The 11644-nt window shown below is 34.9% G+C and overlaps 1 protein-coding gene across 4 annotated transcripts; it reads left to right on the top strand.

Annotated features, from left to right (window-relative positions):
* Positions 1-9338, top strand: LOC140780564 (uncharacterized). Of its 4 annotated transcripts, none has more exons than XM_073126197.1 (9): positions 3-208; positions 443-499; positions 2964-3061; positions 3291-3360; positions 6600-6648; positions 7294-7382; positions 7464-7511; positions 8614-8673; positions 8987-9338. In XM_073126197.1, the coding sequence occupies exons 1-9, from the start codon at positions 149-151 to the stop codon at positions 9080-9082; spliced, it is 627 nt and encodes a 208-aa protein (XP_072982298.1). In that variant the 5' UTR covers positions 3-148; the 3' UTR covers positions 9083-9338. The 4 variants fall into 4 exon arrangements, with proteins under 4 accessions (XP_072982299.1, XP_072982298.1, XP_072982302.1 ...); XM_073126201.1 differs by having other exon boundaries at positions 136-272; positions 443-559; XM_073126198.1 differs by lacking the exon at positions 8614-8673 and having other exon boundaries at positions 1-208.
* The last annotated feature ends 2306 nt before the right edge of the window (positions 9339-11644 follow it).

The raw sequence follows: 11644 nt of genomic DNA, 5'->3' as shown, positions 1-11644 counted from the left end.
CTCTTGGCTCGCTTTGTTTTCACTCGCTTATTAAGAGCTTTCAAAAGAGCGAGGCAATTCTACAAACACCTTAAAGGGTTCATTTTCCCCTCGCATATTCCCTTCTCTGTGAACGAAACAAACAAAAGCGAAGCGGTTGTTTCGAATCATGAAGCTGAAGCAGCTCGAAAGCCTCCTCGGAGATCTCCAGCAGTTCTCCGACCCAAAGGTTTCCTAGTCCCAATTTCTTATCACCTTCCTGTTAACCACCAGTTGGATTTTACGCTCCATAGGCAAGATATCGCGTGTTTCCTTTGAACAGCTCACGAAAATGTTTGGTTTTCTTTCCTGGGTCCATTTTTAGCGCATGTATCATATGAAGTTGCAATTTTGGTGGGATCTACGTAAGTTTTGTGCAAACGCAATTCAGTTTTTGATTATTTTGGGTGAATGGATTGAGCAGGTTGAACTGGAGCAATATCCTACCGGACCACATATTGCATCGAGACTGCTTTATACGGTATATGAATTGGGCTAATGGAATACGTTCTCGTCTTGAATGCTGAATCGCTTCCGTTTGGTAATATTTAATTGTGCATGGGAGTTGGTTATATTCCATTGTTCGTTGAATCTAGAGTAAGTAAATGAGGTCGATTCAAGCAAAGTTGCCAGCCTGTATCTATAGATTGATTTTAAAATTTCTCTCGTTTCTTGTTTTGCTAGATTGGTCATTGAATCCAGATTAAATGTTTAATGATTTTTTTCTAAACAAAAGATGCTATAACCTTAGAAATATAATGCGGAAAGGTGGAACAAAAGCTAGACTGTAAACTGAAAAGTCGCAGCCGAACTCCATGATGGTAATTCATTGATACACTTTAATTGACGAATAGCTGAAATCAAGTATTTGGATCATATTTAGTTAGATCTTTGATTGAAACAGACAGGTGACTACCTCTAGTTTCTTATTTTTTTCAGTCTCGGGAGCAGTACATTTCAGCCACAACTATTCTTTTTTGTTTTCTTTTTTTGATGAAAGCCCGTAGACAATCAGTCAAAACTAGTTAATTTTAGACTTTTAGCTAATTCTTTGTTAAAATGATTTATGTTAGAGAAAGGAGATAAGCTCTAAGAGCATTGAGAATAAGCTAACTCTATATCTCAATTGCTAATTTTGTGCTCTAGAATGTCCGCCAGTTCTTCTGCTGCACCTCAAAGTGCATTTAATTGTGATCAGGTGGTTGGGGTTGCATGGGGTATGATCAATTTCAGTGTCCTTTTTTTCATCATAGAAATTTATGAAAGGTATTCTTTCTACAATTATGGAGACAAGAAGCACTTTTCCTGCTTAAATGCATATTCTCTAAGCTCTTAAAGAACTTGGATTTTGTGTCCAAGTGAAATAGGACTAACCTAAACCGTGGCAATAATATCTTCAAAGTTCAAACTAGTCATTGAACTACAAGTTTCTCTGAACTTCTACCTAAAGGTAAGAAAATTGAAGAAGAATCAAGCAAAATACTTTCATTTTGTGCAGCTAATTAGCATGCTTCTAATATGCCAACCGTTTGGATTTCTTGCAGTTCTATATATTGGAAACATAACTCATTATTCTTCTTCATAACTTAAATTTAGATAATAAATTATAGTTTACACTGTATATAATGTGTGCAATCTCAAAATAAATTCCCTCCTTACGTGCATCAAAATTCTATTAAGTAATTGTATACTTTCTAACAAGTCACAATAAAATGCCCCTACTAGTCCCAAATATAATATCTCCTTTGTTTCTCCGTGCTACCAAGAAGTATATAGTTCATGGCTTCTAGTTGGGTCCATCATTCTGAGACAAGAAACCATACTTTGATATATGAGAAGTTGAGAACAGCCATCATGGAGAGTGTAGTTCCCAATTACTAGATGAATTAATATTCTTCAGAGTTTGATAAATGTATTTCTCTTTCTTCGACCTTTTTCGTCAATGCTTTTTTCATAAGCTTCTCAGTGTGTTTGTTAGTGGATACCAAAGAAGAATTGAGACGTACAGAAATAGAAAATAGAAGGGACAATATTGAGAAACTCTGTTTTTAACTCTTTCTGTGTCTTATGTTCTGCCTTATTTGATATTCTTCAATCTCTTTGTGAGATCTTCGTGAAAAGGACATCTAGTCTTGCAAAATCCATGACAACTATCTTTCTTAAGGAGGGTGAGTGGGTTATTTTATTTTTCATTAAGAAGGCGAACTTTATTTGAAAATTGAGAAGAGTTGCAATGCCTATAAATGAAAGTTGGACAGTTGTGTTTAAGGAGATCGATTTGGACATCTAAAACAACATTTTAGATGCTCTTTCTGATAAATGTCGAACTTTTCATTCAATGTTTTCTTGGTATATGACTGCTCCTTGTGACTAGTTCAGCTGGATAAATTGCAAATCATACCTCAAATTGAGTCAATTGACTATTAAATTGGCAAAATGATGGATGTGCGCTTAACTAAGACTTGGTATTTGGCTGTTAGTTCATCTCTGCACTTCCTGAAAATAAGGCTTCTGTGGTCAATTTATAAGCTTTCTGAAGAAAACTAGTTATCTGCCTATCTGATATGTAAGAATTCTAAAAACGGAAGTTCTTTAAGAATTTCATAGTCATCACAATCTCAATTTAGTTTGTGAGTATTTATGTGCTCGCGTAAAAGGATTCATTACATCCTATGTTTGTTTTGATCTTTCTAAATTCTAATTATCAATATAACTTAACTGTAAGTAAAGCTGCAAGTAGATGTCAAAATGGACATTTAATTAATGTACTTTCTTCTCATTATTCTTTTGTTTGACTTATGTTCTAATTTTATGATGCTTACTTTTGGGTTGTCTTTTCATCATATGTTCCTATTAAAGCGTCTCAGGTGGGTGATAACACTGCAAAAATTAAGTAAAATTTTGTTGAACATCCTTCTATTCATTGTCATTCCTAAACATGCCAGGCTGAAAATACCTTTGATGACATAAGTGGCAAAGTAGTAGCTGATTTCGGTTGCGGCTGTGGTACTCTAGGCATAGCAAGCGCTCTTTTGGGTGCAGAGTGAGTATGCCAACTTATAGGAAACTAGGGAAACTTTTCTTCTCTTTGTATGATTCTTTTCTCCCTCGTGTTGCCTAAATTTTGACTTCTTCAGCCTGAGTAACAATATGATTTTGCTATCTAAAAGTCTCTTTTTGTATTTTAATAAGTGATATATTTTAAATGGCTTGAAGTTTCCAGTTCATATCTTGTGAAGATAATCATATTATCTATTGGTTTGACATGGCAGACATGTCCTTGGTATCGACATTGATCCAGAATCTCTTGAAATTGCTTCACAAAATGCTGCAGATTTGGAGGTACTTTCTAGACTTTCACAGGCTGTATGGTTTAACTTACCTTGAATAATTAAGAATCTAGATTTACTTCAGAATGGAGATGTTCTTCATGTTATGAACTTCCATTTAAAATTGCTAGAATTTTACTTTTCTGTAGTAGTTTGCACTTTACATTATACTTGTTACAATGTGTATTATGCAGTCTTTGAGTACCAATGCATCAGAATTTATGTTTATGGGACACACTATCCCATGGACAACATACTGATCCTTGTTAGTTCTTTCTGTATTTTCTTTCTCAAGGGAAAAAGACAGATTTCCTAAGGACACAAATTGCAGAAGATTCTCCTAGATTCATATGGTGATGATGCTTTTAACCCTTTTGGTTATTAAATACCAACATAAGTATCACTTGTTATCTATACAAATGGACCCATCTTTTAGTTCATCTGGTACTATGTTTATGCTTTCTCAAATGCACAGATCAAAAGCTTCAAATTGCAACTTGTCTATTTAAAAAGAAAAGGACAAGTAATCCTAGAAATCTTTTTCCTTTTCAGATTGACCATTTTGTGTGGAAACCCTGTGTCGTTTTGCTTTTTGCCCATCCCATTTTTTGTTTTCCGTTGCAGAATCACCAAATTGGGACTTTTTGCAACTTAATTGTATTTGATTTTTAAATTTAGCATATAAAATTGAGCGCACATAATTTTTATCGTGGATGCACATTTTGTTATAATGAAGTGCACACATTTTATATATGCGGTGCACTATAGTTAATTATTGCAAATCGAAAAATCAAATACAATTAAATTACAAGAATCCCTCACCAAATTGACTCTTCTTTGGATCAAAGTGCTTTTGCTTTATGTTTGGGTGTAGTAAGAGGCATATGCTTTGAATTTAATACTAGTTTGTCTTTTCCCAAAAGAAAATAATACTTTTTCTCAGAGAAGATAGTACCTAAATAAATATTCTTCTTCTTCGTCATCTTTCTCTTAATAAACTAGCTATTATCATCTTTGCAAACCATATATGAGCTCATATACCTACTAATCAGATTTTTGTTGATGTCATTTGGTACTCAAATATTTATCAAATTTGAACTTTGCTATGCTTACTAAAATTTTGATCAATCCATAGAAAATGCTCTAAATCTGCGTGAAATGTTGTAAATATGTAGGAAATGCTCTAAACCCTAGAATATGCTCTACATCCGCAGGATTTTTGTGAAGAGTGCTTAGTATGAGATTAAGGACGCTATCTTTAGACTTCTTCTCTTAAAAAAAAGATATATCTACGGATTTATAAAATTTATCAGTGGATTACATTAATTTATTGGGGATTACAACATTTATCATCAGATTATGTTGATTATCTGGAAGAGTAGAAGTTTATATACAGCCTTCTCGACCTCATACCAAGCACTTTTATGTAAGTATTGGAATCGGGATCATGATCAGTCGTCCGAAAAAATGATACGTATCAGTCGTATCAATGGTATTGGCGATATCGACTTATATTTTTAAATATTTTTTAAAATGTAGAAAAATTCTAAATTATTTAGAAAAAATAATAATAAGATATAAATATACTTATATACTAAAAAATAAATATTATTTTCAATCTTTATATCTCTTTTTTTCTATCACTCACACTCTCTCCCTCTCTCACACAAATAAGAAAAATTCTAACCTTCTCTCCCACTAATTCTCTTTATTATTAAACTCTGTCTTCCACTAACTTTCTTATTAACACCCTCATCCTCTCGCTCTTCCTCACCCTCACTGACTACCACCTCTCTCATTCTACAAAATAGTTTTTTATTTTTTATTTTTTCGCTACATCTCTCTCTCACTTCTCTTCTTCCCTCTACCTCTTACTACTGTAAGCTGACAACCCACAATCTTTCTCTTGCTCCCTCTCTTTCCCTCTCTCTTGCTCCCACTTTCTCTCTTTCCCTTGCTTTCTTTCTCTATTACTTGTACCTGTTTCTGGTATTGGCCGATACCCGACAGACACCAGTTCGGCTCAGGATCGGGATCAGCGATCAGCTACAGCCGATCCCGATCAGGATCGACCAAAACTAGGATTTATGGATTTACAACACTTATTAGCATATTACAACATTTTTCTAACAATTAATTGCATAATAAGTGAAATTGCATGATATTGATACGTAGAACCAAATCTAATGTATTCTAACTTATATCAAACACTCCTTTAAAAAACACATGCTTACTTGCATTAAGAGTGCTTGATATGAGGTTGAATACTTCTCTTTCAGAAAAAGAAAAGACTACTCCATAGATAATCAACATAATCCGCTAGTAATTGTGGTAATAAAATCAACATAATCTGCTGATAAAAATGTTAGAAATCGCTAGATAAATATACGTGCATATATGCTCACTAATACAATATATATATATATATATATATATATATATATATATATATAGTTTGATGCCATTTTGTTCGTATGGATTAGAGTATGTTAGATTTAGGTCTACACATCAATACTATGCAATTTCACTCATTATGTAGTTAATCCTTAGAAAAGCAAATGTTGTAGTCCACAAATATTGATATAGTTCATCTGATAAATGTTATCCAAATTAAAAAACTAAAATCGTCGAGGAATTGTTCAAAAGACTTAATAACAAAGCAATCACTTTAACCCTTCATCCCCTGGTATGGGTGAAATACTTACACAAGTTAGCAAGTCCTCATACCAAATACACTTGAACAGGAACAAATAGTATGGTTTCAGTACAGGATGGGAAGGTATAGAATCGACAAGCATCAGTATGGGTTGGACGGGTGTCCTACACTTTATACAGGTGATTATCTAGTATTTCTGTAGCTGTGCTGAGATCATGATGGGCCATCACTACAATCAACTATTTCCTATAAAAGGGCATTAAAATACATGCCTTCATTTTGTTTTTGGTCTCAATTTGGAGATCTGCTAAATTTGCTTATTGTCTATCGACAATTTTCTCTTCTTTGACCATTTTGTGTTTATACTTTATACTTCATATGCTTGACTTTGAAAGATGATGTTCTAATGTGAATGGCTGTGTCCATTGCTTTCGCTCTGGCAAACTGTTAAACCAGCATGCTGAGACTGGGTTTGAGATAATGCCAGTTAAAGTGGTTCTACTAGATTAATTCTATGGCAAATCCTATTGCGCAGAATTTTATTGCAAATGAAAGTGACATCTCTCTGTTTTTGGATTATCTTCTTGTTGATGCAGGTGGACATAGATTTCATTTGGTCTGACATTAAGAGCTTGAAGTTGAGAGGTAATGTGGGCTTTGGGAGTATCAGATACACCAACTTTTGAGATCCAGATATGATAAGGGGAGCATGTAATCCTATGGGTGTGTCCTAAGATTAAACTGAGCTATTAAAAAGATAAAACAAATCGCTGATTTGGGAAAAAAAAAAGCTATATCCAATGTCTTGAGTGAGCTATGGGATTGACTGTTAACTTATACAACATGAATTTGTTCTATGGTGTAATTTTATGATGCAACCCAGATGGTTTGGTGTTAAGATTACTAGATTAGTTCTATAACTAATCTGGTTAGTTTTGCTCTGGTTTCTGTTCAAATTTATAGAAGAATAAAATTTCACATCTTTGATGCACACGGCTGTTAAGTAGTAGTTACTTGAGGTGCCTAGATTTCTTTTGAATATGAGAGAGGTTGATGCAACTTTAGAAGTGCTTAGAATCCGATATCCGTTAGTTTTCATATCTTTCTATAGTTCTATAAAGATAAGTTTAGATATGCAACATGAATTAGTTTATTTCCTATTAAAGTTGAAGTAGGTCCTTTGGTAGATACATATTATTCATATTCATATAAACTTTTTCCAGCAAATTAGTTAAACAAGTCCTGCTTTTCAAATTTTTTTTTTCATTTTATATTAAACATCCTGTGCAGGTCCTTTGGTAGATACTATTGTGATGAATCCTCCCTTTGGAACCCGAAAGAAGGGGTCTGACATGGAGTTCGTCTTCATGGCTCTGAAGGTGAGAACTGAATTTATTGCTAGTTGCTACATTATATTATTAAGGAATGATGTTTCTGAAAGATCTTCAAACTACTTTCAGGTTGCTTCTCGTGCAGTCTATTCTCTTCATAAGAGTACAACAAGAGATGTAAGTTTTGACTTTTTCTTAAGAAGTGTTAAATCTGTTGTTGAGTGGGGAGCATCGATTGTCCTGTAGTGGCTTGGTTATGCTGTACAAATTAGACTATCAATCCACTGAATATTATACCTTCTTTTGACATACCATATACAATATCAGACAAGACCCCTCTTGGAAAGACTGAAATATTATGCATTTTACAATAATCAATAGGGATGGTCAAAGGTCACAACTAGCTTGGTCAAGCTAGCAAATTCTTCATTTCATTTGATCATTATCAACAACACTCAAGCAGATTCGGAGTTGTATTAAGTCTGCTAGATCACAAGTCAATGTAGAGAAGGCTCTAGAGAAAGTCAAAAAATTGTATGACCAATTATACACCCGAGTAATCCTGTGAAAATGACATGAAAACCTTGACCAAAGCTGAATCAAACAAGAGGGTAGCTTGCCAATCAATCTCTTATGCTAGTTCGCAGGTAGAGTAGTGATCTATCCCGATGTGTTGTTTCTTAATATGGTGGAATGAAAGGATACATCTAAAAGTTTCTCGAGGCATGTAAAGAGTAGATGAAAGAGAAATGACAGATTTTAACATGGCTACTTGGTTATCATCTTCTTCTTAGAAGCACAAATGAAGAAAATAAGAAAGAAAATTTGATCCCATCATAGAGAGAGCAGACAGAGGCTTACTTCTTGTTGTTTAATGTGTGTATGTTTGTAGAGCCTCAGTGTATGTAAACTATTGAAGCCTTGATATTACCTAATCAAAAGGACTGAGAATTTCAAAAACTTGACCTTTGTTTATTTTGTTGTTTCTGGATATTTCAGATCAGATTTAACGAGTCAAATTATGAGATTGTCTTTCAGTTTCATTGGTGCAGGAAGTTTATCTTAACATGTAGTGAATCTTATCTCTTATCTCTTGCTGTGTAGAATAGTAAATATTTCTGTGGAATACTGATTCGGCTTACTGAACTTGCTTTCTGCTTGTCAGATTTTCTTGAACTTGAGTTGTTCATATACATAATTGTAGCAAACCTCATCTACTCTTTAAGTAACTACCTTTGCTCCTATTCTTTATTTTATGTATTATCCATGTGATGAACAGTATATTAGGAGGACAGCCTTGCGGGATTGCAATGCCAAAAGTGCTGATATTCTATGTGAGGTAATTACTAATGCCATTAATGGTTTGACATTGACAAAAGAGTTTTCAGTTGTCGCCACATCTTTTGCATCTGCATGAGCTGTGTGTGATATGTAAACTCAGCCGTAGATTTTCAGTTTGTGTAGCGTAGAAATTTAAGATACCCCTACACTGTGCTCCAAATTTAAGATACCCCTACGGTGTGCGCTGATGCTTACAATGGATATGCAGATTCTCTTGCTTATATTTTGTGCACGTTATTTTCAGAAAATGCAGCTTATCCCTTTATAATTAATGGTTCTCATTATTTTTGTTGTCTGGCTGGCATCTGTAGCTCCGATTCGATGTACTGCAACTCTATAAATTTCATAAGAAGAAAGAGGTTGACATAGCAGTGGATCTATGGCGTTTTGTTCCACGACTCATTTAATGTGAACAGAAGAACTATCTGATCAGCAGTTATTCATTGCTGTCCTGAAGCAAATGTCTCTCTTCTTCAGCAAATCGGAGATTGATAAACAGTCCAGTCTGATGGATGGTTGATTACCTCGTAATTACACTCTTGTGTCATTTCATATTCAGATTGTGATGGGAAGAAAGAAGAGTATGAATTTGTCAATGATTGAAATATTGTATTCGTCGAAAGCTCTTGCAAGATAGTCGACTATGATCACATTTACCTTTCAGTCTCATTTCTATTATGATGCAATAATATCTTCAATCATGGAAAGATTGCATGATGCAATTGGCATATCCAAGAAGCAGTAGCTAAAGAAAAACTTTGACCACTAGCCCATTTCATCAACTCCATGATAGATGTTCTTCTCTTTCGCCTACCTCCATGCCAAAGAATGCACCATTTCTCTACGTGACCACTTCCACCTTTATATGCAGGTAGTTTTCTCATTATATTTACTTTGGTAGTGCTTAATTCTAACAATTAAAAGGCGGCAGTGAAAGCTCATAATCCCTGGATTATGTCAAAACCAACAACGTAACAATGAGATTTATCCCAGGATTATATCACTTCTTATTATTTATCCTGCATCTTCGTATAGATGAGAGGATGTCAAAAGATGGGTTAACAATTAGTCTAAATAAAGTTGCAAGGACTTGATCCCACTTCTGCTAACCCATTTGGTTGCTGGGATAAAAGAGTAGAATAAGAGATGAACTACAATTTATCATATACAACCAGATACCTAATAAGGAATCAGCTTCACTTTCAAGGTGGGATTGAAATAAAAAAAATAAAAAAAAAACTATGATAAATTGAAAGTTTAATCCTATTTTCAAAAAAATTACCTATTACCCCTTTTTCCCAGTAACCCAAGACCATAACCACTCTTTCCAATTTCAAGGTACAAATATTAAATCGGAGTCTTGGTGCACCCCCCGTGTGTCTCATTTATTACGTTATAGCTTTACTGCTTCAGCCTTCAAGATCCGATCCAGATTGAAGGGAAGCTAACATTAGCTAGCATGGGTGTTTTGAATGTTTCTCATTGAGAACTTTTTATGTCCTTGGAGCTTAATAATTATTTTTCTTATAGTGTTGGTAGAGAAATTATTGATATACTTTTTTGTGTATCAAGTTTATAAAATTTTGATTAGAATTAATGCAATTATTTACCTAGGGGCTCATCATACAACTCATTGAATATTGTAGTGCTATATTACATATGCTTTTTAATATCTTATAATATGTATGTGGTGATTTTTCTTTCTGAGTGATGGTAAAATATTATTCATTTTCGTTATCCATCCAATTATATAAGTAACATAAATAACTAGGTGAATTAAGTCAAATTATTTTTATTTTTTTGGACGAATCTCCAAGTTAACTATGAGTAGATATCATAATGTCACTCTCCTTTCATTTGGCATTTGAATATGGGCATCGAGCCACTTTTTTCCTTGTCTACGGTTCTTTTAGTTCTCTGCAGAGCTAAATTGCTACATTGCTATAAGATTCATGATAATCGAGATGAAACTATAGTTAGCCGACCAGTTATGCTTATGAGTTTTGGGGGTTGTTTTATTTTGATCTTGTTTGCCATCTGAGCTTGATGCTTATTTGCTCTTGTTGCGCTGGTAGTGGGATTCTTTCAACATATTGTTACTTTCTTATGTGTATCCAGCTTGTAAAATCTGTCTATATTTAATAAATTTACTTGCCTACCAGCTTCATTTCAAAAAAAAAAAAAAAGTTTCATTGACAATTATGTTAAAAAACCCAAAAGTAAAAAGTGCCTACCTTTGTTACTATTCTTATTTCTCCGTAGGGGTGCCAAAATAAACAAGCGGCTCGAGCTCGCCTCAGCTCAGCTTAAGACGAGTCAGCCCGAGCCTAAATTTTAGGCTTGAAATTCATTTCGAGGCGAGCTTGAGCTTGAGCTAGCTCGTTCAGGCTCGACTCTATAGGCTCAGTATAAAACCTAAAATGTAAATCCCTAAATCCTAGTTCTCCTAAATTCTCAAATTTCAATTCTCATAATCACGCTCTCCTCAAATCGTTGGCAAACTCGGCCTCCTTCGGTTCTCCTCCTCTGTCAGCCTCCTTCAATCCTCCTCCTCCTCCTCCACCATCAGCAAGCTCAACCTCCTCCTCCTCCTCCTCCTCCTGTTGAACTTTTGTATAATAAAATGTTAAACTTCACCATAATAGGTTGTGGCTCTGCTTAAACTCGATCCTGCTCGGCTTGATAATAGGCTCATTTTAGACTTGGGCTCGACTCGAGCTAGACTTAAGCTCGGTCGGGCTCAGCTCGAGTTGAGTTGAGCCGAGTTGAGCCTGAGTATAATTAGAAGGCTCGAACCGTGTCCCGGAACGAAACCACTGAACCAGCGACCAGCGTACACACGCGACAGCTTCTTGATTCTCCCTATTGGGCCTGTTCCTGAGCTGAGGTCGATCCGATAAATGACCCGTTAAGGCCCGTAAGAATCAACGGCGAGGAACATGTGGACGGCTTTCCCGTCCCAAACTCAC

This window comes from Typha latifolia, chromosome 1 (genome assembly GCF_019914945.1).
Source record: "Typha latifolia isolate L0001 chromosome 1, TyphaL0001v2, whole genome shotgun sequence".
Classification (NCBI taxonomy): Eukaryota; Viridiplantae; Streptophyta; class Magnoliopsida; order Poales; family Typhaceae; genus Typha; species Typha latifolia.
Note: the sequence above shows the minus strand (reverse complement) of the source record. Positions and strands in the feature narration are given on the sequence as shown.

What these genes read in the sequence shown, in the direction of transcription:
- LOC140780564 (XM_073126197.1), top strand. Translation starts at nt 149, where the DNA reads ATGAAGCTGAAGCAGCTCGAAAGCCTCCTCGGAGATCTCCAGCAGTTC. An exon ending in AGCAGTTCTCCGACCCAAAG is followed by an intron (nt 209 to 442) that starts GTTTCCTAGTCC and finishes TGGATTGAGCAG; the next exon opens with GTTGAACTGGAGCAATATCC. An exon ending in CATCGAGACTGCTTTATACG is followed by an intron (nt 500 to 2,963) that starts GTATATGAATTG and finishes TAAACATGCCAG; the next exon opens with GCTGAAAATACCTTTGATGA.